Source organism: Gopherus evgoodei, chromosome 7 (genome assembly GCF_007399415.2).
Source record: "Gopherus evgoodei ecotype Sinaloan lineage chromosome 7, rGopEvg1_v1.p, whole genome shotgun sequence".
NCBI classification, from domain to species: Eukaryota; Metazoa; Chordata; order Testudines; family Testudinidae; genus Gopherus; species Gopherus evgoodei.
In genome coordinates this window covers 44,312,736-44,339,226 of record NC_044328.1, presented here as the reverse complement: position 1 = coordinate 44,339,226, position 26,491 = coordinate 44,312,736, and the positions used below count along the sequence as shown (strand labels likewise).

Below are 26,491 nucleotides of genomic sequence, written 5' to 3'. Positions count from 1 at the left end.
GATGAACGATCAGGGCGACAGATGGGTGTCTCCATCCCCCTCAGCAGAGAGTCTCCAACCACCACTACCCTACGTTTCTTATCAGTGGTGGCAGCAGACCTCCCAGCCTTAGGGGTACGAGGCTTCACCTCCTTAACTGTTGGGGGTGATTTCTTCTCTCCTGTATCAAGAAGAGCATAATGGTTATCTTTTACCACAACAGGAGGGTTCGCAGCAGGGGTGGAGCACTGCCTGCTGCTAGAAGTAACCAGCTGGCTGTGTCCACCCTGAGCCTCCTCCTCCACTGGTGTGTCAGTAGTCCTGTGAACTGGGACAGCTACATCAGCTGTCTCCACATGGATACTGTCCAGGAATTGCTCATGGGAGGAAAGGGGAGGGATCTAGTGGGTCAGAGCAGGGGGGACCTTGATGGGACTAGCGGAGGGGCAGGGTGCTACCTGAAATCAATTTGAACATGTTGTTCAGTACCATTGCAGCACAGCGGAAGTGCTTCTTTCAAAAGAGGTGTATCAAGAACTGGGACTAAAGGGTTAGGAAAATAGGAGATGTACAACATTTTAAGGCTTATAGGTTCTCCCTTGGCTGACCTAGTCTTTTGAACAATCTTTTCAAACAAGCAGCTTCTGGGGGAATGTGCTGAATAAAGAATATGCTAGACAGTGTTGTGGAATGGTGATAGTAGGGCATAAACTTAGCTCAAAAATATGTTTTTCCAGATCCCTCTAGTATGCTGAAATAGGAACTACTTCTTTAAAGTCACTCCATGCTGTACACTGCAAGTAGAAACAGGAGATGGAATTACAACAAAAAGTGTTTTGGGCTGAAAGTCTTGAAATAAGAAAAAGAAATAGGGGTTATACGTGTCTAAATGTACTTTCGGGGGAGTGAAGGGTCTCTTCGACTGGAAAGCTGTATCTTCATTAATCAGTTGATCCTCGTTTGCTTTACCTCCTAACATAATGATGTAGCACTTGTGACTGTGTTAAATGGTCTCTCCTGAAATGTGAGCTTTACAGTCTCATTTGAAGTTCAAACAAGATGTCAGCTTATCATGTACAAGGCACTTATATGTAGTGTCTACATCATAGTATTGAAGAATGCTTCTCTGAAAAGAATATTACAAAAGGCCACATACACAATGGGAATTGTCCTTGAAAATCCTGTTAAGGCAGCTGAAGCACGGAGCATCACTCTAGCTGTAAATCAGGGCTTCGATGGGATGGGATGTCTAAGGATAAAGAATGAAATCTGTAGGAGGATCAAAGACTTAGTGTTATTCATCACCAACAAAATACCAGCTAGCCACTCCATGTTCATCTCACTGACCTGAAACAATCAGCTTTGTCTAGTATCAAACTTCTCAATACAGAGAATTTTAAACACTGTTAGTTTGGATTGCTATTTGGTGGTGGGAGATATGTTAGACAGGAAAAGCCAACAAATATCCCTGGTAATGTTATTGAACAATAAAGGCATTTCTAGCCTTTGCCTTCATTAATGTGTACTACCCACTTGAACCACCTCTCCTGGTGTGTTTTTCACATTCTGATTTCAAGTGCCCCCAAACATTAGATTGTGACTTCTTGTTTTACCGTTCCCCCTGCCATCTCAACAGGCTGTGTACCCAAGGTCCCTGTATTGTGACCATTCTGAGTACTGGTAACCATAATCAATTTCCCGTTTTGCTCTTCTTTTTTCGTGACTGAACACAATCATGTCTCAGAGCCGCACTCCTGATCACAGAACTATCATTTTAGTCTGTGCAGTACCTTCCATCAGCAATGGAAGAGGGAATGTCAAAGTCAATATACTAAGATGCAGATTGGGGCCTAGATTAGGGGCCTGCGTAGGGGCATAAGTGGCAGTAGGAGTGCCCCATCCCCACGTGACTGAGTGCCTGCCCACGACCTTAGGCTCAGTGGCAAGTGGCAGCTGAGCACCTGCTACTCTCTCCTCAAGCAGGTGGGTAGGGAGAGGTGGAAAGGGAGCAGAGATTTGGCTCTGTCATTCTTGAATGCGCTGGCCAGCACAGTGGGACAGCATGAGGTATGGGGGGCAGTAATTTGCTACTGATACAGGTCTGTAACAAATTACTGTCCCCCACTGGGGCAAGTAGAGAGTAGGGAAAGAGAAATCCTTCTGCAGGGTAATTCTAGGGTGACACAGCTATGCACTGCCCCTTACACAGGGTCAGTATATTCCACAATCTAGCCCTAAATCATTTCATAGTTGCAGCAAAAAACTCCAGACCTTTATAATGCAATGTTTATATTGTTACAGGGAGAACCTGGAGCACCCGGAGAACTGGGGCCTGTTGGTCCAAGGGTAGGTGCTACTTCACTGACTAATAAAGGGGCTTCATTCTTGAAAATATAAGAAATTTTAGAAAGAGCAGAAGACTACTTGTCCCATTTAAATAGCTTCCAGACTGTTTTCCTAGTGTCTTACCAAACTCCTTTATCATGATTAACTGGGTTTATTTATAGCTCGTTTGTATTGCCATAGTAGGGAAAAGCAGCTGGAGTATACTGATGAATCTGACCCATAGAACCTAAGCGCAACCAGTTTAGCAACACTCTTTGTACTACATGCTGGAGTCCCCACCACAAGCACTTCCTCACAGCTGTATTTATCAGTCGCTTCTTGAACGATTTTAACTTAGAAGAATTCAGACAACTCCATTCTGCATGGGAACACCAAGTCCTGATCTGGTTCATTTTATAGGGTCCCAAAGGGGAGCCAGGAAAGGATGAAATGGTGGATTATGAGGGTAACATCAATGAAGCTCTACAGGTGAGAAACTATCCTACATGGCTCAGGAGCCATGTTCAGTGACTCCTGGAGTGAATTGTTTGGTTGTTTTCCATGGGATGCTTTCTCTCAGTCAGATTGGTTCTTTCTCCCTTTGCTTTGTAGTGACAGAGAGATCCCTAACACTACACTTTTTAGTAGCCTAGGTGATGGAAGAAGGGTGGGGCCAGGGGAAGAGAATGTCCCCTTGGAAAGACAGAAAATTTAAGAACGTTGATCTCACATTTCATTTTGAATGAACAAAACAAAGCATGTCAGTCCAGCCCAACATACTTCTTCTTCCATACTAATAGCAATGAATAATGCTTATTACTTATACAGTGCTAGTCCTTTACAACGACACAGGACACATTCTTAATAAAGACTGACACAGAGTTCATCTGAACTCCCTCATAAGAATAACCCCGAACATACATATTAGATTGTTTAGAAAAAGGCCATAAACCATGCAGGGAAATGTCTTTCACTCTAGATTAGTCATGCACCTACCAGTAGAAGATTACTCACAACTTCTATCATCCAGCCTTCCTGGCAGCCCCTCAGTGCTCCCAGCACAGAAGGAGTACATTTCTGGAATACTATTACAAAGGGGGCTAGGGCTACTTTTCTCCTTATTTTAATTTCATGCCTGTAATATACGCCCTAGCCATTTTAACCAGTATAGTGTTAAAGGAGAAAAAAACCCACAAATACGGTGGTCAGAAATAGTTTAATTTCAAGTGGGACTTTTATTTGTATTTATTTATTTCTTTTAATTTTTAGGAAATACGAACCTTGGCCCTGATGGTGAGTTCTTACTCTTCTCGCTGTGCATTTTGTTTTTGAAGAAGTAACTGGATTTTAGTAACAGCTAGAGGAAAGTAGACAATGATACAGACCGACAAACTTTTAATTCCTTGTCACAAGAATGTCTGGCCTTTACAGTTATGTGCTGACACTAAAAAGCAGCATTGACTGCTAAAAGAAGGACACTTCTTGTGTTATACTCCTGAGGTTCTTATATTAGTAGAACTATTTGTTTACCTGCTTTGTAAAGGTTATACTGCTGTTCAGGCACTCGGAAAGCAGAGAGGATCAAAGTAAGGAAAGCCCAGTGCAGGTCAGGATGGGCCTAAGTAGTGCTGTTTTCAAGGCCAGTGAAAGTGTCCTCTCTTAAGCATGTCCTTCCCTAATACCAGGGATGTATGATAGCCCAGCATTGATCTCCTGGGAGATAGCCATCAATATTAATCCCACCTGAAGGGGCAATTTAAAATGGGATGAAGAACTAGGTTCTTATTGGACATACATAGCTGTGATCTTTAATATGTAGCAAACAGATACTATGATGATGTGCACGTTAGGAACTTGCATATCAGCCAACGTTTCCAAAAGTGGCTTCTTATTTTGGGGGCTTCCATTTTTGAGTGCCCACCTTTATGACAACATGCTTGTCTTAAGCTGGGTACCCAAAAATTGAGGCACTTTTGAAAATTACAGGTAAATAAATCATTTCTACCATTGCTAAATTTGTGATACTTTGTCACTTAATTAAATTTAATCTACACTGGGGAACTCAGAAATATAGAATTTTCCTGCTATCTGTGTTCTCTATTTTGATACCCGATTTCTACAAGCAGAATGTATTTATTATCAATAGCAAATAATTAATTAAATTCACTTCATTATCAGAAGCAGATAATCAAAAATGCCATTTTCATGGTAATTATTTTTTGTTCATCAAGTGGAGAAATATATGATGGTTATATTTGACTTTGAATTACTATTTTTGGTTATTCAGTAGCCCACTGTTAGTTATTCATTTTCTAAGTTAATATATTTTGAGGATTGCCAGTGCAAAAATGTAAAGATAATACAATTCTGCCTTCCCTCCAATATGAGGAGGTTTTGAAAAAAAAAAGTCATTTGCGTATTTTTCTTATTTAGGGACCTCCTGGACTTCCAGGAATAGCTGGGCCCCCAGGGCTACCAGGACAGAAGGTACCACTTTCCCTTTGTCATTCATGAAAAGATAACTAGAAATGCATGAAAATCAAAGGCTGGAATACTGATGCGATTATGCTCCTTGTCCATCTGCATCACCCGTGACATTCTGCAATCCTTCTCCTCCTTGCACTTTGTGCATGTTCGGTTATCATTTCTTCATCTTCTCCATATCTCACATTCCTCCCACAATGACCAGGCATGGCCTTGGCTCCAGGAAGAAGAATGCTTTCTTACTCCCACTGTCCTTCACACAACTGCATATTAGAGTTAATCTCAGTGCATCGTTACAGTGTAGTCCAGGCCATGAACTGCCAATCAGCATGAACAACTATAGTGGAGTTAATCACCCTTAAAATTCTGACATTGTTTTGAGCCCTGTCACTTAAGCATTTGCAGCCTTTCTTTTTGTGGTTATTGGTAATAAGTAACTAGCCCTCCCAGAGTCCTTGCTGTTGACTGTTTCCATAGCACAAGCCCCATCTTCCAGTTTCCAAGCCTCATGTAAAAATAGGCAAAATAACACTTTAAAAAAATGATCTATGATGATTTTGCACTTTAGGGTGAAATTGGTTTACCGGGTCCTCCTGGACATGATGGCGAGAAGGTAAGATGAGGGATGCCATGTGCAGATGAGAGTTATGACTCTTCTCTGTTGTTGGATTTGGGAATTTAATGGCTGATAATAACCGGAGCTAGTCAACAATGGGAATATTTTTCCATGAACATTGTTCTAATGATCTCTCTTTCTTTTCCAGTGAAATTCAAAATCTCACCATAAGTTTTCATCAATCTGTTAAATTCTGAAATTTTCTTGAGCAGCACTGTAGCTGCTCAAGAACAGGATTCATTTTTCATAAACATTTTTGCAAAAAAAAGATGTACCCATGTTTTTGGGGGAATAAGGGAATGGCAAACTGATTTTAGAAAATTTTGACCAGTTCTAAATAATAAGCATACATGAACCTTTCAGCCGCATCCTTTTTCACATTTTTTTGTATACATGAAAGATATACACTCTAATTCATCTCTCATTTGTACCGGATTTACAGCAATGTAAGAACAATGGTGTTACTCCTGATTTACACTAGTTTACATGAAAGCAGAATTGGACCAATTAAGGCTCAATCCAGCTAGCTGCTGCGTACTCTGACCCTGAACCAGCAAAGAACTTAATGATGTGTTTAACGCTAAGCACATGAGTAGTCCCCTAGAGTCTGATTCAGCAAAGTGCTTAAGCATATGCTTAACTTCTTTAAGCATATGAGTAGCCCTACTGAAACCAATGAGACTCCTCAGGTACTTAAAGTTGAGTACATGCTTAAGAACTATGCTCAGCTGGACCCAGTCCAATGTCCACTGACGTTAATGGGATTCTTTCTATTGACCTTAAAGGGCATTGAATCAGACCCTTTAGTGCTTTGCTGGACTGGGGTCAAAGTGCTCAGCAGCTAGCGGGATAGAGTCCTAAATCAGGGATTATACACTCTCCCTTTTTCTCAGTTTCACTCACATAATTATTGATACATGAGCTCTGCCTCTGCCCTTAACTTGACAGCCAAATCCTCCTCCATGCATCTGTGAAGAAAAATTGCACAGAGCAGAGCTTTGTGGGATAGAATCTCCATGAACAAATTCTCTGAACTGCATGCAAAAGTGTCAAACAGCAAAACCACAGCGGTTCCAGTACTTTTCTAGTATCAGGGAGTAGCCATGTTAGTCTGTATCCACAAAAACAACAAGGAGTCCAGTGGCACCTTAAAGGCTAACAGATTTATTTGGGCATAAGCTTTTGTGGGTAAAAACCCCACTTCTTCAAATGCACTGAAGAAATGGGTTTTTTACCCATTAAAGCTTATGCCCAAATAAATCTGTTAGTCTTTAAGGTGCCACCAGACTCCTCAGTACTTTTCTAATGAGGCTTATGTAAAGGTGGTGCATTCTGCCACTACACTCACACACATACATTTCTTTTTTACTGGTGACATGTCACAAATGTTTTTCCCATGATTGGTTGTGTGTTTACACTAAAAACGAACAACAAAAATCATTTTCACTCTGCAAAACTGAAAATTTAAAGAAAAAATTTCAGGAATGTGACAGCAAATTTCATCAGATGGCTATAAGATGACCATGTAATACCCAATATTAAAATAAAATCAGCAGATTTGAAGATACTGCTTATAATTTTGGAATTTTATTCACTACTTCATGAAATGTTCCTCTTTCACCCCAAAAATGTTGATAAAGGAAAGCTGCAAATTTCACATTACTTGTCCATGGACAAGAGGAGAGTATTGTCCAATGACAGCTACTCATATGCTAAGCACTACCTCTGTGTAAACCACCATATTGTATCTCAGGGGTCAGCAACCTTTCAGAAGTGCTGTGCCGAGTCTTCCTTTATTCACTCTAATTTAAGGTTTTGCGTGCCAGTAATACATTTTAATGTTTTTAGAAGGTCTCTTTCTATAAGTCTATAATATCTAACTAAACTATTGTTGTATGTAAAGTAAATAAGGTTTTTAAAATGTTTAAGAAAGTTCATTTAAAATTAAATTAAAATGCAGAGCCCCTCGGACCGGTGGCCAGGACCCAGGCAGTCTGAGTGCCACTGAAAATCAGCTTGCGTGCTGCCTTTGACATATGTGCCATAGGTTTCCTAGCCCTGCTGTATCTTGTAATAGAGCGAGAGGGACTAAATCTCAATTATACTAAGCCTTCTGCCCCCATATTCCTCTGAATTACATTTAATTACACTCACTGTAAGATCACTCACTTACATTGCCTGAGCGGTGTAAAGAAGCTTCATTGTGAATGAGAGTCAGGCCCAGAGACTCCAGTGAACTAAGCCCCATACTTTGATGTCTTTCCCTAACTGTAGAAGTATTATTTTTAAATCGTGTGAATATCTTTTTAGGGGCCACGAGGTAAATCAGGAGAGGTGGGGCCTCCTGGTCCCCAAGGGCCCCCAGGAAAGGAGGGACCTCCAGGAGTGAAGGGAGAGACTGGACTTACGGGGACCCCAGGAGCAAAGGGGGAAAAGGGGGAGGCAGGAGAAGCTGGCTCTCCGGTGAGTAAATACAACACATCATAGCAGTGAGTTGTGTTTGCAAACACATCATGGCAGAGATGGACATGAACCAAAAGTCTGGGTGCAAACACCCCCAGATGTTGAAGGCCCTGAATGTGAACTTTAGGAACAGGAACCTTTCTTAATGTACAGTGCATGTACACATAGAAGTAATCACATCAGTCTTTCAGTGTTGAAATCCCTGGCTGCTCTCTGAGTGACATATCCTAATTGTTTCCCTGAAAAAAGTAATAGTGGATTAATAATGCTTTACAGAATAAAAGACACTGTGTCTCTTCTGTGATTCCACAAGGTTATTAATAATTGACTATTGCTCTCAATCCCATAAGAATTAGTTGCTAGGACAAGATTTTGGCACTAATCCATGAAACAACCTAAGCATGAGCATAACTTGAAGCATGTGGATATTCCCATTGACTTCACATGGAGCAATGAAGCACTTCACAACTGCAAAACCAGGCAGCAAAACATTTAAACATGTGCATGTTTTCATGCACAAGTAACCCTCTGATTTCAAGTGAAGTGGAGAACATTAACATCACTCATGCTGCTCAAGGAACTAAAGGAGCTTTTCAAATTTCAGTTTAATGTTATGTCTATTTTTTATTTGCATGATTTACTATTGCAAGAAACAAAAGTCTTTCTTGATCTGTAGGGTCTTGATGGCCCAACTGGGGAGAAAGGAGAACAAGGTGACCAAGGGATACCAGGACCTTTAGGATTACTGGGTCTAATTGGACTTCCAGGACTGACAGTAAGAGTGCAAAAGAATGAATGAATTTTCAAGTTGGGTTAAGCAGAGGGCAGAGCAAGCACCAAAACTCTGAGGGTAACATGTTCAAAAGGGCTTACATAATTTAGGAGCGCTAGATCCATTTTCAAAAGTGACTTAGGGATATAGGATCCTAAATCTCAATGAGAGTCAATAGGATTTTACTCCTAAACTGCTTTACACTTTTGAAAAATTTACCTTGCATGCTAGTGAAATAATAGTAGATCCTAGTTATACTATCCATACCCAGCTCTAGGATTTAAGGGAATAATCCCTAAACTGAAAATCCATCCTCGGACAACACTTTCAGAGACCTGAACCTTCACACTGTGTGTAATATTGGCACAGATGTTCAGGGGAGCAGAAAGGGATGCAGATGAACCATGTTTGTAAATAAATGCTAAGTTCTCTTTCCTCCTTGAAGGGATTGCTATTTCTAAACTTGTGGCTGTTTCATAACTGGCTGTTGGTGGAGCTAGACTCTCACTGGTGCTTCTGTTCACATAGTTATATTGTTGTGTTTGCAGGGAGAAAAAGGAGAACCTGGTGAGGATGGGGAAAAAGGAGACCCAGGGGACTCAGTAAGTGTCTCTCTTCACTTTTTTCTGTACTATCAGAAGACGTACAGTTGAATCTTGTCACCAGTGCTTCTTGAAACTCTGCAGGACTCACACCAGCCACCTTATCACAGACATGACAGCATCCTCAAAGCTTTCATGAGCTTCTTGGAGTGGCAAATGCCATTTTCCATGTGATTTAATAACCAGCCATCCACTGCTCCCAAATACCTAGTTTTCTGTAGACTGTGCCTTGTACTTTCGCAGAAGCATTTATTATGACAATTACTTTTTTACCTTGGTTTTTAGGTATTGGGGCCACCCGGGCCTCAAGGCCCACCAGGTGCTGCAGTAAGTTCTGATTGATTGCTTTGGGGGATAAGACTTAAGGAGATATTTGAATGAAGTTAGTGTAATGGCTGTACAGATTTTTGATGGAGCTTTTATCGTGTATAAGAAGTGGTGGAAAATCTTAGCAGCAGGCATGCACCACTGCTGGATTGTTTTTGGATAGACTCTCTTCATTACCAAACCAGAGTCCAGGAAGTGTGCCCTAATGTAAAAAATACCTTCCAAAACACTATGTATCTATATAGTTGACAATGTCATATTAAGCATATATGAGCTCAGTATGCCAGAAGAGAAAGGTTGTATGCAATGTTGTTGTAACTATGTTGGTCCCAGGATATTAGAGAGAAAAGGTGGGTGAGGTAAGACCTTTAATTGGATCGGCTCTGTGTAAGCTCAAAAGCTTGTCTCTTTCACCAACAGAAGTTGGTCCAATAAAAGATATTACCTCATCCACCTTGTCAGAAAAGCAAGTTATCACACTGTAACATCATAGTAACAAAATATTACCATTTCTTATCTCAACTGTAGGGTCTTCAAGGCCTTCCAGGACCGAAGGTAAGGCTATAAGCTGTTAAGTATTGATATTTTACTTGAGCTAGCTGGAGAATGACAATTCCATTTCACGACAAATTTTGAGGTTTAAAAATTTGTTTTTGTTCTGCACTGGAATACAGATAAAACATTCAGATATTTTTGCAAAATAGAATTGTGTCAGAAACATCAGTTTAAGGATTGAAAAGGTCAAGTTTTCAATTCAGGTCTCTCTCTGTGACCTGAGAGGCAATCTTGGACCGCAGAAATCTTCCTGATGAAAACTTCACTAAACTAAATATGTCTCTGCAATACATTTTGGCTTTGACAAGACAGCATATTTCAACTAAAAAACATTTTATCAAAAATGTTCTGCCCAGCTCTACATTTTAGCTGTTATCCAGTTAGGTGGATTAAATGACCTTTCAGTGAATGTTGTAAGATGTTGATCTAAACACGGATCTAGTCTAGGTGTTTGGCTACCTGAGCTTACCATCCTAATACGTTCATGGTGCCAATTGGAATGGTGCTTTTACAGGACACAATACTTTTGGGACAGATGTCCTCACATTGCATACCAATTGACTTTCAGAATTGGTACATTCTATAAAAACCAGAGATGTTCATTCCTATTTCCCCAAGTGTTGAGTACACATACAAATATAAAAATGTCAGTTGCTCAATAAACCACTAACCACTGCTACCACTTATCTGAAAAACCTTTGAAAGACCCAGGCCTAGTAGTTTGTGTGAGTATATGCCAAAAAGACCCAGACCAAAGAAATTCTTGAAGTTTTGGTTAGAGGTGAGAGAGGAAGGACCACACATGACCCTCCTCAAATTGCTCTGATACCTATTGGCCTGATCCCAAAAGAAACAAGTCCAGAAAAAATTAGGTATAGAGTCTTATATTCCATCCCCTTAAGCTCCCAGGTTACTTATAGCACCTTCAGTCCTATGGCAAGTTTGTAGTGACCAGGAAAAGAATTGGCTACCCTTTGGAAGCACATGTTAGAGGTAGGAAGTCTCTTCAAGTACATACACTACATCAAATAGATTTGTTTCTGGGAGAATGGGCAATGATATCAATTTTTACCAAAAAAGGAATGCTTTTTTGTGATTAAGGGAAAGGTGGCAAGTACGTGTTATATATACATACTAGAGCTGTGCAAGAACTGGAATTTTCAAAATTGCAAAAGTCTCATAGAAATGCAATTTCTTCCATTCCAGAATGGAATGAAAACAAAAAAATTGCAAAATTTCCTGTGAACCAAAATTCACATTAAAAAATTGTTTCTGGTTGATCAAAACACTTTTTTTACAACATTGAAACATTTCATTCTGATTAAAACTTTTTTCATTTGATATTTTATAGTATGAAGTTAAAAAAAAGATCAATCATTTAGAAGCAGAAAGCCAAAAAGTTCCATTCCCAAAAGGTCAACATAGAATATTACTTTAGTTCAATTTTAATTTCAAGATGAATCTTCATCAAAGACAACACATTTCCATGAAATATGTCTGTCGGAAAATTTCTGACCAGCTCTACTATATACACTTACCTTCCACCTGCTTGTCATAGATCTACTTTCTCACTAATTTCTGAACACCAGAGGGAGGGTAATATATGAGCTCTGTTCCCCATGAATTCTGTAATGAGACATTGGCCCTGATTCTTGTCTTTCCTGCACTGGTGTAAATCAGGAGTAACCTTACTGAAGTCAATTGAGCTACAGTGTTGTTCTCCAGTATGAGAGGAAAACCAGATCTACACTATCCAAGGTTTCTTTGGCCTCTACTACACTATCTTTGGTGCAGCTACGCCTTTGCAAAGGAGAAATGTTTATTTTAGAAGTGGTGCCATGATGGGTTTATTTTCTGATCCATTCTTCCTTCAGGGGGAAGCAGGGATTGATGGAATGAAAGGAGAGAAGGGTGTCCAGGGTGAGAAAGGAGACCGAGGTCCACTGGGATTGCCCGTAAGTCTCCAGGAAGCAAGGAGAACTTGGGAAGCCATACATAGTCCATTCTTAGAAAGATCCCAAAATAAGAGAGACAGATAAAGATTTGATTATCTAAAAATAGAGTTAGGGACAAAAAACTGGCCTATGAGCAGCAGTGCCTATTGGGTTTCAGTGATGGACAAGCCTCAACTGTTTTGGACAGTTGGTTGGGATCAGCATCTGAAACTGGAGAAGCTTATCCCTTGGATCTGTAAAATTGAACTAGGAATCTCATTAGAACAGGTTTCCTCAAGTTCCTTCTGCTTTCCTGGCTGAAAATACTGTATGAACAGCTTTTCTTCTGGTCTTTTGGCACTTCTGGTTTTGGTCCTGGCCTTGAAATGCTGAGATGTGCAAAAATGAAGAGAAAACAGTTTGCTGAGATGTTTTTAAACTGAAGAAAGGTTTTGTTCAAGCTTTGGGGTCTTTTAAATTTATCCAATCCAGTTAAATTATCCCTGATGTTTTTGCAATAAAACTTGATGCCTTCCCAGAAGCAATAAATATCCAATTCAGTTTCATTATTTTCTTGCATATGTAGTAAGGATATTCTACTTCAACATATTCATGTTTAAACCAGTGTTACTGTGCTGCTCAGTTACATGTTATCAAGGAAGCACTAATGCATTTCAGTAGAGTTAAGAATCAGAGTGTGGTCACTTTATACAAAAACCAAAGGACTTTGTAAAGAAAAGGCACAGAGTTTTACCTGTTCAGAAAAAAGCACTGAAGTGAAAGCACCAAAGTACACTTTTGCTGAACTTCACACTGCCTAGAAACATTCACTGCAAAGAGCTTGTTGTGTGCACCTGTGTGATTTGTTGTTATTGGCCTTTGTGTTATCACCCAGCTCCCTTGTCCAGATAGTTTTGGCTGAAAATTGCATGTCTTTGTTTATAACAATAGTGCCAAGATGTTTAAAGCAGAGATGTGCTAAATGACTTCAAAAATGAGGATATGACATATGAAACTTGGTTGGGAAGCATGTTGCACCGATGGGCTGGCTCACACATTTCCTTACTGGGTCTCCCATCTACAGTTCCTTATAATGCAATGCAAGTGGCAATAAATCAAGAAACAAACTTGCTCTCAGGGGAGTTATAAGAAATGTGGAAAGCAGAAACCCTCCCAATATCACATTCAACCTCAAAAATATAACTGGGTAGTAAATAAACCACATAAAATGTAATTATTGAGCTATGCAGCCATTGACAGTTAGCAAAATGTTTATTGAAATATAGATGGATTTTATTTGCCGTATTCAGAGGAAATAAGCTACCTACTCAGGACATATAAATACTCTCTTGTTAAGCTATAAAGGGCCTGATCCTGCAAGTTTTCAGAATGTAGACCCCTAAACGTGGTTGAAAATAATTAAGCATCTAATTAACATTTATCGTGACAAAGATAGACTGTAGATAATGTGTTAGAAATCAATTGTTAAAGCAGCACAATCCCACTGAGCTCAACTAAGGGCGATAAATTGGACCAGAATTTGGCCCGCTGACTTTAAACATTTAGACCCAGACCCACAAAGGGATCCAGAGAGATAGTGAGTGAGAATGCCTTGTGGTTAGGGCAGCCAGCAGGGAAGTGGGACACTGAGGGCCCAGTCCCTTGTTCCAATGATCCTTTAATTATTTATTCACAGAGGAACAGGTTCAACAGGAGACACTGCAGGAGTCCCACATCAGAGTATCCCTTAGTTCAGTGATTAGCACACTCTCGTGAGAGGTGGGAGACCACTTGTCAAATCCTTTCTCCCACTCAGACAGAAAGGGCATTTGAACCTGGATCTCCCACAACCCAGGTCAGAGCACTGACCTCTGGCTAAATATTGTAAGGTCACCACCACTAATAATAATAATTTTGAATGGGACCCAGTCTGGTAGGCAGCCTCTGAGCATACCCACTGGATTGGGCCCCATGAATGAGCTTGGCTCTTCTGCTTGTCTTCCCCTGCTTTGTGGATCGCACGGGGGCTTAGGTGGGACACAGGCATTCAGCCACCTAGACTGAGACAGCAGTGCACATACCCAGAGACAAAAACGTAGGGGCCAAGTGAGTTTAGGTGGCAACTGAGCAGAAGTTTTGCAAACCACAGTGGAGCCTAAAAATGGGTCTAAGGCATGTAAGTACCTTTATGGAATTGGCCTTACATATTTAAAAAACAGCTACTCTAGACAGTATTACAAATTAAAGCATTCACACAGCAACCAGGCGAATGAGATCAAAATTGAGAAATATTGTCAACACTCTATCACGTACATGTCCTACACTATTGATTACAAGATATCATATGTGTATGCAAGAACTCTCCTTGATGATTAACCCGCTGTTCCTGTCTGATAATGTAATGATCACCTAATATTAAACATATGATGTCCGAATAATACCAATGACGACACAGTGATCCTATAAACCCATCTGTCTACCAATGTAGGCATTTAAACCACCCTCATCACCATTGTATCTGGATACCTAAGTACTAAACCCAGGTATATACTTCAGTGTAAGATTCAGGCAGACAGAGAAAGCTATAATTCAAATTAAGGCTCAGCAGTGACCCTTCCAAAGTTGAAGCTAAAGCAAGATTCCCAATATAAATCTGATTTTCAGCCACTCCCAACAGCTGGCTTTACCCGCTTATCTGACTGCTAGACCATGCAGCTCTCTCTATGTGAGGCATGGGCAGTTTTGAAAATGGAACACACATCCCCACTGACACACACTGGGAACTCCCTGAGCAGTGGATGGCTCTCCAGAATCTATCGATATCTGGGTTGGTTCCAGGCACCTCGATTCCATTCTAGTACCAGTGCTGTATTTCATTTCACCGATAATTCAGTGCTGCACTGGACAGCCTGACACTGTCATTACAAGGGTCCGCAGCTCCAGTGTCACAGTGCCCTTCTCCTTGCCTAGAACAGGACAGAGCAGCTTCTCCCTAGGGTGAGCACTGAGCGGTACTTTGGTACAGAGTAAGAGGGAATGCTGCAGTTTCAAAGGTATCTTAAAGGCACTAGCCAGTATTACATGCATTCAGTGTCTCTATGTTTTCACTGGTTTCCTTGTAAGTACTATCACCTGTCCCTGAGTTCTTATTTTTTGTTTTTGTTTATTGCGAGCATATGTTTGTCTCAAGTCACTGCTTCACTCACCTCTTCCCTCCCCCTTTCCTTTTTCTCCCCTCACCTCCCACTCCTTCCTGCCTTTTTTGTTAACCCTTTCCCATCTGTTCAGGGTGCTTCAGGTTTAGACGGCAGGCCTGGACCACCGGTGAGTTTCATTTCTCCATTACCCTACATTCCTCTTCCCTGGTACTGTGATGTGTCTTGTCCATCACACTATGCCCTCGTTTACATTATGAGTCGCTTTCTTTTCCCTGAAGATGGATAGGATGTCAAAATGCTAAATTTAGATATTGTTACTGAGAGGTGAAAGATCGCCTTCTTGTCACTCTCAATAATGTACTTCCAGGTTTTGGCCAGATTAGGGGTTTTGGCCTTAATCACATCCTTTTAAACTTTTTTTTTTTACTTTATTATTATTACCGGGATTATATTAAATGAAGCCTCTGCATGAACCCATTATGCCATGTACTTCTGTCCTCATATTGTGAACTGTCTCCGTCTTGTCTTTCCCAGTGGTAGCCTTGCTTACAGCATTGTGCAATAGCATCTCCTCAGACTTGTCTTAGGCATAGTAACACCTCATTGTGTACTCTTTTCACACATACCATTTAGGACTGCATTGCAATGGGTTGCATGCGCAGCTCTTGTTATAACCTTAAATGCACTTCTCCAGTAGGAGGAGAGGCATGTGAGAAACCTTCCGAAAAACAGCACAAGCCACCCCTTAGTGAGCACCAACACACCACACAATTTCCTGAGCTTCAGCAACTTCATAAATGTTTTTCCCAAGTCTCAAAATCATTGGTGGAAGATTTAACTTTAATTTTATTCATCTGGGAGGCAGTGATGTCTAGTGGTTGAGCAGGAGGCTGAGACTGCTAGGTTCTTTCCTTCACTCGGTCATTAACTCACTGTGAGACCTGGGGCAAGTCAGATAACCTCTCTGTGTCTAAGGTTTCCTAAGTTGTAAAATGAGAACAAAAATAATGATGCTAACCCAATTTTATAAAGCACTTTTGATCCTTAGATGAAAATTACTATGTAAGGGCAAAGTATTGTTATTTCTTCAGAGGATGCTATATAGCCTCCAAATCCAGTCAGATTTCACTTTTTGAGAGGTACTTTGACTTCCCCTTTTCCAGTGGAACAGGAATTAATTTCATTGCCCCATAACTCCCCTGAAACAGAAATTGAATGATAACTTCTAATTTGCATATTTGTTTCAAGAAGTTGTATATTTACTTTTACAAATTTTCTAGATATTCCCTATGGATCTTTAGGGACTCTAAGCCTTAAACTATCTTAAAATGGAGAAAATGCACAGGTAGTTAAAATTCCCATGGTGCACTTATGGTCCAGGGAATAATTTTTTTTCCTCGTTTACACTGTAGTGGCATGTGTGTGTGTCATGATGAATTACTTCTCCAGCCAGTTCCTGCAAATTCTTACAGGTACAAATAGTCCTTCTTACTCACATGAGTCATCTTACAGAAGTCAGTGGGACTCCTTTTGTGAGTGAGGATTGCAGGATCCAACCTCTCATGATTAAACCTCCACTTCCTTTTCCTTCAATCAAAAGGATAAGCTACTGTAAAAGGTCCAAAAGGTCTCCCTTTTACATTCCTGACTGAGAGGTAATTTTCCTTTCTAGCAATCCATGAAAGAATTACAAAATTGGAAGTTGGATGCCTGGCTAGTTTTTCACCAGTCCAACATAATATGATCTGATTTGGCATACAGTTAAAGAGGTAAATGCATAAATATGTTCTGTTTAGGAAGGTGCTTTGAAATCTCCTAATCCTTTAGTTAGATTTAAAAATGGCAGCCTGGGGAACATTAGATACTGTGGCACAGAACGCTCATATGACCTAAGGTTGCCAATCCTCCAGAACTGTCCTAGAGTCTCCATGAATTAAAGGTTAATTCTTATGTCACCCAGCAAAACCTCCAGGAATATGTCCAACCAAAATTTGCAACCCTAGTTATGACATGTGGCATAGGAGTCCACAAGAGGCTGAATCCAGATTCAAATGAGTGTAAATCATAAGGATTTCCACAGAAAATCTGAATTAGTTGTCTTGTCTTCAAGAATGATAACACTTCTCATGGCCAAAAGGGCTATTGCCGCCTACTGTATTATTAATGCAAAAAGATAAGAATTGATTGGATTGACTAATTAACTTACCAACATCCAAGCAAGCTTCAATGTGGCTGAAAATTTTGGTACGAAAAAGGAAGATTGATTCTAGGGCCAAAGGCTGAGCACAGAGACTGGATTTTCCCTTTACCATGACCTAGAACTTGTTGGAGTGATTTAAATGGTGAAAGAGTGGACAGAGGATTTAGGATTGAATGGGTACTCTCTCACGTTTGCCTCTGTGTATGCGTGCATCTGCATTCGTCCGTGCGGCATGGTGACCTTTCAATCTGCATGATGAACCTGCCTACCAAAAAATAATGCAAATTCTATTTCATTTTTGCTCAACTGAACTCATCTGGAAAAAAGCTTAAAATGTCTACATCGCCTTTCTGCTGCTACAGGTTTCAGCTTTGCTGGGGATGCAAACTCACGGGTAAAACTACAGTCACCTAGCAAATAAAGGGGTGTCTGTCAATGTTATTTTTCAAGAAGGCCACTCCCCCAATAAAAATAAGGCTTTGTAAAATATACGGATCTTGTATGGCAATTTCTATGGTCCTATAATTGCATGTGAGAGTTGTTAAGAGAACCTGTCCTCATCAACCCTGAAAGCTATAGTAATTCAAATGACTCCTTACATAATTGAATCTCCTTCTCAGCTCTGCTTTTTCCTCAAGGACCATGCTGTTTCTCAGTTGTAAAGAAGCCTGAACATGAAGAAAATGATTTGTGTGTTTTTGTCTCTAAAATTTCAGGGTACTCCAGGACCAATTGGAGCTCCAGGACCAGCAGGACCAAAAGGGGAAAGGGTAAGTTAGCTTTAAAACACACACCCACACACCTCTCCAACTTCTTCAAAGTTTCATGGACGGTGCCAGCTGCTACTGTTCCTGAAGCACAGTAACTGCAGCTCCTTCCAGAAGTTGGGACTTGGCTCTTTGTGACTTTTAAGAATTTTATATTTTGGCTTTTTTCTGCACAGCAACTAGAGGCCTGGAAATGAGTGCCCTCTGCCTTATTTTCAGAAGTGTTCATTTATCCATCTGTGCCCAGCCTGTTAATGGATATGTCTATACTTCAAGCTGGAAGTACAAATTACAACACGGGGAGACATACCCATGCTAGCTCTCATTGAGCTAGCCGCTAAAAGAAGAGTGTGGCCGTGGTGGCGCAAGTAGCAAGAGGGGCTAGCCACCCCAAGCATTTACCCTCCAAGGTGCTATATACATACTTGGGCAGCTAGGACCTCCTTCTGCCCATACCACTGCAGCTACACTCTTGTGAGTTGAACTTCCAGATCAAAGTGTATTTTTACCCCGCGTACTGTATACAAAAAATCTCTTTTGTCTCTATTTTAGGGCAGTAAAGGTGACCCTGGAAATGCAGGACCAATGGGGCTAGCTGGGCTTCCTGTAAGTATTGGGGTCTCTAAATTCTCTGTCATCCACGAAGCTTTCACCTTCCAACTGCAGCATACTCTGCTGTAATGGGAGAAAATGTTCTCTCACTGACATATTAATGCCAAAGTGAAACTGAGGAATTTGTACAAATAACGGTAAATTAAAATCCTGGTTTTAATTTTCAAAGTAAGAGACTTTTCTCCCAGTCCCAGCGCTCTCAGTGATATTATTTAAATAATTCAATTACTTTAAAACAAATAATAGAAAAAAATTATTCTAGCCAGCAGAACAATATAGAGAATCAAATATGTAGCAGTGTAGATCCTGAAATTACTGGGTAAAGTAAACCATGCTTAGACTATTCATATGTTATACTAAGGTGCTATTATTGAACATATCCATTCCAAGTGTTTACTTTTCTGAACTGAACACCAGCCTTCCAAAGTCTGACAAGACAGAACTGGGGCCTTGTTTTGGAATCCTAGTTATGCAAGTAGCCCTTCAATGGGACTATTCACATGATCAGGGTTTATTCATGTGCTTAGCAGGTGTAGGACTGGAGCTGTAGCTTTAGATGGTCACAGACTATCTTAGCTTTAAAATAGAAATGAAGAAGTTAGTTTATTTGCTGAGTTTTTGTCTGAATAATTATTTTGGCTGAGTAAACAAAGAGACCAGTTTGGCTGACATAAAATCTTTTTTTTTCTTCTTACTGCTCTATTTTAGGGTTTACAAGGCCCATCTGGTGACAAAGGAAACCGGGTAAGTCAGGAACCAAACTTCCTGCATTTGGTTACTAATGTCTTTATGTAGTGGTGGAATGGTTAAGTTCGGAATTACCTGGAAAAAACCAGATGAATTCCTACGTGTTAAACCCTTATAAAGCAATTTACAGATGTGTAATTTACAGTGTTTACATCATTCAAACACTAAAGCATACCTGCTGTATTTTCAGAAGCACTCAGTGGTGGCCTCTCTCTGTTCTCACTGAATGAGGCCAATGCCGAGTGCCTTTGAAAATCCTACCTTAACATGCTTAGTGAGATGTGCAGAGATGTAAACCAGACAATTCCCACTAGTGGTAATAACGGCGGTATAGCTAAATCTTGTTACATGGTACCCAAATTCCCCTTGATGCTGAAAAAGAATGTCAGCCACTTTATTGCAGCAAAATGTTTTCCAAAATTTCCAGAATTACTTCATTTTTTCAACCAAACATGGAAATCTGGAGAAGAAATTAAATATGACTATAATAAAGAACAGGATCACACAGTCTTAGACTCCTTACTCAGGCTTTGACTTGAATTGGTACAAGAACTGCAGAGCCAGGTCCTAAGAAAAGCAATAGATTATATTAATTGCCGACAATCTTTTTTACTCATGTGCCTGTGTTATAAAGAAAAACTATACCAAAGTGTACATATTTAAAAGATTTTTTTATATTAGGATTATTAGTGATCTGAATCCTTTGATGATAACAATAAAGAGATACACAGTTGAGAATAGCTTATTCACTTGATACATATAGATTCTCTTTATAAGGCTCTGATGCCATATGCAAGCACTTCAGAAATAGACTAAAGCTGTGATGGAATATGTGCCAAAGCAGTAATTGTATGAGATGAATATATTTGCTGATAACATTGGGCAAGTGCTGTCTCTCCTTCCTTATCATCTGGAGTGCTCCTCTGATTCTATGTTGGACAGATTAACAATTTTGAAAAATGCACTGCCAGTCAGCATCTTAAACAAGGAGAGACTATTCCAAATTTCTTGAAATTCATGGCAGCTCCAAGGTGCTACTACCTTTTAATCATTCCACTTCTGGTTTTGCTCTTTAACCTTCTCTTTATTTTATTAAGGGTTTTTTTCCTGAATAAGACATAACCTTAACAGGATCTTTATTTAGACTTTTTCAGTTGGCTTTAAATCTGGATAATGTATTTAGAGAATGGGACTTTTGTTGGCTGCAGTAGGAATCAATTTGGGTTAACGTGGCTTCATTGTTCTCCCTCACATAAAAATAACTGACAAGTGAGAAGAACAGCAACTTCCATAGATGATGAGAGGGGAGTGTCACATTCCCCTTGAAATAAATATTTGGCTAAAATGCAACAAATTTTTTGAAACAAAAAATGTTTGAGAAAACTGAGTTTGTAAATGGGCAAACACTGTAGCTTTTCAAGTCTGATCCAGCAAATATATATTTTATCACTAACAATTTAATGATGGACTCTTCCTCAGCCCACAGTCCTTTTAACAAATTATTAAGTGGGCCACTTATTAGAGTAACTCTGAGGAATTAGAGTAAATTTTATTTTAAAAAATGTAAGCTTCCTGTAGCAAATGGCTTTGTCTGATGCCCCAGTCTAATTGACATTCTTACAAATACCTCACATGCTCCATTTCGCAGAAATCCGGAGACTTCTGTGTGCTTAAATTCATTGTCAGGCTACCAAATAGGGTCTCTCATTAGCCAAACAGTTTAGTCAGAAGGAGTTTGCTCTCCTTTCCCATAGCCCAGGGTTAAGCATAGGTGATGGTACTTTCGTACCCATTTATGGGAAACATGCCACAGTAATGAAATGACGTGGACTTCTTCAGGCACAAATGTCTTTTATTTTGATCCTCTGAGATAGACTCTCTGACAGGAGACCTGGAACAGACAGCTTTAACAACTGAATTCAAACACAAGGCAGGTGTTTAATACATTTTCTTGCTGGAAAAGAAGCTGTTATTTAAAAATCTTTTTAATAGTAGGTACTAGTAACAGCCATGGGCTATTAAGATTTATGCCCATACATTGTGATTAACACATTGAAAATAGGTTCTGAAGTGCCCACCCCATTCCCTGCCATAATTTGGCAAAAATCCCCTTCACTGGCCTTCCAGTTGCAAAAGACAGAACCCTGCCTTTTTATGCTGTGGATCTTTTCTGTGGAGCAGAGCCCTTTGTTCTTATGTCACTGTAGGATGTATAATAATAGCCTTCAAGATCCAGTGCAGTCATGAAAATAGTGTGCTATGTAACAACTGAAATGTTACTGGAACATGACAGCCTCGTGGAATACCCAACTGAAAAAGTATAAATGCTGAACATGTGCATTAAAGCTAAACTCTTCGCATTTTTTTATAATATCTATTTTTTACTTCTCCTGTCTGTGTGTTCGTATGTATTCCTTGCTTCTACAGGTCCACCTTTGTCCCCTTTATCCCTTCCTCTTCTTCTGCCTTTTTTCCTGGGTCCTTCCTCCTCCCTCCACTACAACCCATTCCACGTTTTCTCCTGGATTATCCTCTCTGTTCCAGTGTTTGATCCTGGGTGATTTCTCCTAGTTACCTCTCCTATCCCATCCATTTCTTTTGTCAGCTTGTAATTTATTTTGTCTAAAACCTTTTACTTTTTTTTTCTTTTTTAAATCTATACCTGTGCTGCCTGATTTTATTCCCTCTTCAGCCATCCCACTTCCATTGTATCCTCAGCAGCTTTGAAAAGTTCTGCTCTTTTTAAAATATAATTAATATGAAGATATTTTGTATATATATTTTCTTGTAAATATCGAGGCCTATCCTGATGTTGACCTGCGCTTAGAATTTCTATTTAATTTAGTATGAGCTGAGGGTGAAATTTACCCTGTGCAGAGGGCCAGTGGGAGACCTGTTCACTATTTAAGATCCTCTTCTTTCCTGTTTTTACATAGGCTTTATGCTGGCCCTCTGCACAGGGATGAATTTCATTCTGTAGGTGTGATTCTTTTCTCACAGACCCCCAATGTAAATCAAGAGTAACATCACTGAAGTCAATGGAGTGACACTGACTTAAACCAATTTTATACCAGAGAAAACTCAGACCCTCTCTGCACAAAACAGCAGCAATATCAGGCTAATTCATTTGTTAAAATTAAAGCTGTGACAGATATAGACCTACCTTTGTTAATCAAGAAAGAGAGAGATTTTTTTTTAAAAGGACAGCATTTAAACAAAGCAGTGGAAAATGCTTACGTAAAACATATGGTATTTTAAAAATAATTTAAGAGAATGCATTTTAAATTACTTATTATATTATTATAAACCAGAAATACTTTTGGGGGAAGGACAAGGAGAAGGATAAAGGAAAACAGGTGTAAAACTAATTAATTGGTAATCAGGTCCAAGGATGTGACAAAACAGGAGAGCCAAACTTGGAATCAAGTGGCCAGTATCTTGTTCCTTGGGTCAGTAGAGCTCATGAGAGTCTAAGAAGTGACACACTTGGGCTCCTGAGCCAGGCTTAGGACCACTCAGTGTCCAAACATCTCCTAACCCAGGGCTAGGCAACCTTAGCCTGAGAAGGAGCTAGAATTTACCAATGTACATTGCCAAAGAGACATAGTAATACATCAGCAGCCCCCCATCAGTTCCCTCTCCCCTCCACCCCCCGCTGCTCCCAGTGACCGGCAGCCCTGCCGATCAGCACCTCTCCCTCCCTCCCCGCACCTCTTGATCAGCTGTTTCCTGGTGTGCAGGAGCCTGGGGGCGGGGGGAGGAGCGAGGGCACGGCAGGCTCAGGGGAGGGGACAGGAAGGGGTGGAGTGGAGGCAAGGCCTGTGACAGAGCCAGGGGTTGAGCAGTGCGCTCCCCCCAGCATAGTTGGCGCCTGTAGCTCCAGCCCCAGAGTCGGTGCCTATACAAGGAGCCGCATATTAATTTCTGAAGAGCTGCATGTGGCTCCAGAGTCACAGGTTGGCCACCCCTGTCCTAGCCAGTCTGCTGAGTGGTATTAGGTGTCACTCTCCTGGCTGGAGAAGTCCCCAGTGCAATCCCATCTACAAAGTTCAGGGGGCTGACGGTTCATTTAATGCAATGGAGGGGTCAGAATTCTTATCAGGACAATTGCTGAAGTGCAATACATGTAAATAAAAAATATCAATAAATCCACAAAAGGCTTTCCTATCAGAGCAACTTAACTGAAGGAATCTCCTTTTTTACAATATTTTTCTAGACATTTGTTTTATTTATTTATTTTTTTAAAACTATCTCTGACATTTATTTGAAATGGATGATCCTAAAGCTTTTGTGTATTTTTTTTTCTTGGACTAAACTATTATTTACAGGGGGAGAGGGGCAAGAAAGGCTCTAGAGGGCCTAAAGGGGATAAGGGAGACCAAGGAGCGCCTGGATTAGATGCACCCTGTCCATTGGTATGTTCTGTTTTATGAAATGTTTTATTTTAAGATTTGCCAATGAGGAAGAAAGAAGGAAAACTTAAAGTAAATGCTGGACATAAAGAGCACCTGCTATAACAAAAGTCACATTGCTTAAATAAGGTCCTGCACTGCTCCAACTGGAGTCTATGGCACAGCTGTTTTCTTCAGTGTGAGACAGGAACAGTTCCTTAAAGAGCAATTGGGCTATGGAGTAACTTTGGCTTTGGCCCTTTGCTTTCAGGAACTCAAAAAGGAATGGGTGAAATGGCAGGAGGCTGAGAGCAAAGGGGTTTTACTATGAAAGGAGAACCTTGGAACTCCCATGCCCCCACTTGCGGGTTGCTGTTCTTTAGCAATGTTTAATATCATCACCCTTAAGGAGCGATGAAATCTAAAATGCCTTCTTTTTTGCCTCTGAGCAGTGTCCATCTGATGTGTTTGTAGGGGAGTCGCTTCTTAATAATGACACAGGGCACCCAGGTTAGGATACCCAGAGGGAAAACAAATTGGTGTGAAATCTGATGGGAGGTACAAAAAATGATCAAGATGGCCATGTCATTCAACATGACATTCACTTCATTGGAAGCCTCTTTACATTTAAAAAGTAGCAAGAATTATCCAAATTATTTTCTAAAACACAAATGGAAAAATAATGCTATATGGCAGCAAGGTTTATTTTATATATATCAGTCATACCCTTGCTATTAAGGAAACTCTTTGTGTCTAAAATGTTATCACTGATCTTTTTAGTTTCCCCCCCCCCCACCACAGGTATATTATTTGCTCAAGCTGAAGAGTCAGTTGCGTACCACAGTAATAAGTGCAGTGTACGTGCCCAGACAGATCCTGCACAGAAGTTATTCTCTTTTGTTTCAAAGTGGGGACAGCAACTGAAGATGATTTCTAAAAACAGAGATCCTCTTCCCACTCCCCCAACCAATAGAGTCCTCCCAGATTTAACAAAATCAGAAAAGCATCTTCAGACTCACACAGAATACAGAACCAGCAAGGCAACCTTTCCTACCGGTTATGTACTAGAGATTCAAAACACTGATTATTTATGAACTGGGTATGTAGCTTGAGTGCCTTTTTATTATACCAATGCGGGACTGGGCCTCTCCTCCCATGACATGGAGGGGATGGCATTGACTGGAATAATTATAGTGGTTGATTTCATGAACAGGGACTCCGAGGTTTTAAAGGCGAGAAGGGTGAGCCGGGGTTACCTGGGCTGGACGGGCTGGATGCCCCTTGCCCATTGGTATGGTGTTACCTTCCCTTTCCTGCATGCTTCTGTTTGCTTTTCGTTCTTGATTGTTATTTTATGATACCTCCAATTAGTGGCATGAACTGTAAACCTACAGCAATGGTGTCATCCTTACCAATCTCCATCCTACTTCCCCTCACCCAGCTTGCTTCACAGTATGACCCATAACACCCTTTGCAGTGAGTCACGGTTGCTACAGCCATCCCTTTGTAGTGCGGGGAGAAATGAAGCAGTAGTCGGGATGTTCTACCACATTAGAGTATTAACAGAGTATTGTTCATAACTGCTTCATTTCTTCTTGTAAGATTTCCTTCAGATCCTCTGCTGGACCAATGCTTCGAAAGTTGACCCTCCAACACCTCAACTCTCTGTTTGATCATTAGAAATGCTTAAATCCTCCATTAACTCCGCTGGCCAAGTGTGAATACTTGAAAGTAAAGTCTGACTCTCCTCCACACCACCTATGCACCGCCCACATTTCAAAACAACCTATCAGAATGCAGACATAACTCTCAAACAATCCCTGAGAAACACACCAGTACACTATTTCAAGTCATCAAGTTTCCAGTAACTAATTTCTAATTATAAGAGTGTTCTGAAAAGACTGAAGCACTCCACTCTTATGCCATGACTTAGCAAAAGACCTCACCTAAGTCATTTTTCAATCGCTCATGAGCAACATAAATGTCTGGGGGGAAATTATGGATTTTGCAGTGCATTCAGAATGTAAACGAATTTGGGCTCTAATGAAAGAATCTTTCAGAACTGAGGGACCTTCATGGAGAATCCCATGCCAGCAACTCCTTCTCTCTTGTGATAAGGGAGTGCCAGCTCAAACTCCTCTTCTGGCCTCAGCTCTGGCAGCAGGCCCAACATTTCTCCTTTCTGTTGTTCTTTAGTGTTTCAGAGAAAGTTACTCTTGACTTGAAGGCTGCCTAGTACATTTCCTGACATCCATCTTACTTGACTCTTAAAGAGATATTATCACTTTAATGCCTCTTCCTAAATACTGTCTCTAACCCAAATATGACAAAGCTGCTCTTGCCATCACACTAAAAAGCATCAGTTTATTCATTTACTCAAAAAAACAGCTTAAATGCAGAATCTGTTCCTTACGGTATGTCTGGGAGCATGGGTGAGGCTTATGATAGTGTAACGCCAACAGACCCTGGTTGTCAGCAGGCAGGATTGAACTGGGGACCGTTGGAGCTTAGTGTAGGAGCTTCTACTGCATGAGTCCTGTTAAACAGACTCATTAATCT

General features: G+C 40.4%; 1 protein-coding gene across 1 annotated transcript in view; it reads left to right on the top strand.

The window, feature by feature from the left end:
- COL13A1 (collagen type XIII alpha 1 chain) overlaps positions 1-26,491 on the top strand; it is a 165,485-nt gene that overhangs the window by 124,168 nt on the left and 14,826 nt on the right. The window contains exons 25-40 of the mRNA XM_030571227.1: positions 2,281-2,325; positions 2,725-2,793; positions 3,574-3,597; positions 4,738-4,791; positions 5,357-5,401; positions 7,715-7,867; positions 8,544-8,642; positions 9,188-9,241; positions 9,527-9,568; positions 10,097-10,123; positions 11,998-12,078; positions 15,346-15,381; positions 18,132-18,185; positions 18,735-18,788; positions 19,503-19,538; positions 23,870-23,956. Of these exons, the coding sequence (XP_030427087.1) occupies positions 2,281-2,325; positions 2,725-2,793; positions 3,574-3,597; positions 4,738-4,791; positions 5,357-5,401; positions 7,715-7,867; positions 8,544-8,642; positions 9,188-9,241; positions 9,527-9,568; positions 10,097-10,123; positions 11,998-12,078; positions 15,346-15,381; positions 18,132-18,185; positions 18,735-18,788; positions 19,503-19,538; positions 23,870-23,956 (960 nt within the window). The remainder of the gene's footprint in view (positions 1-2,280; positions 2,326-2,724; positions 2,794-3,573; positions 3,598-4,737; positions 4,792-5,356; positions 5,402-7,714; positions 7,868-8,543; positions 8,643-9,187; positions 9,242-9,526; positions 9,569-10,096; positions 10,124-11,997; positions 12,079-15,345; positions 15,382-18,131; positions 18,186-18,734; positions 18,789-19,502; positions 19,539-23,869; positions 23,957-26,491) is intronic.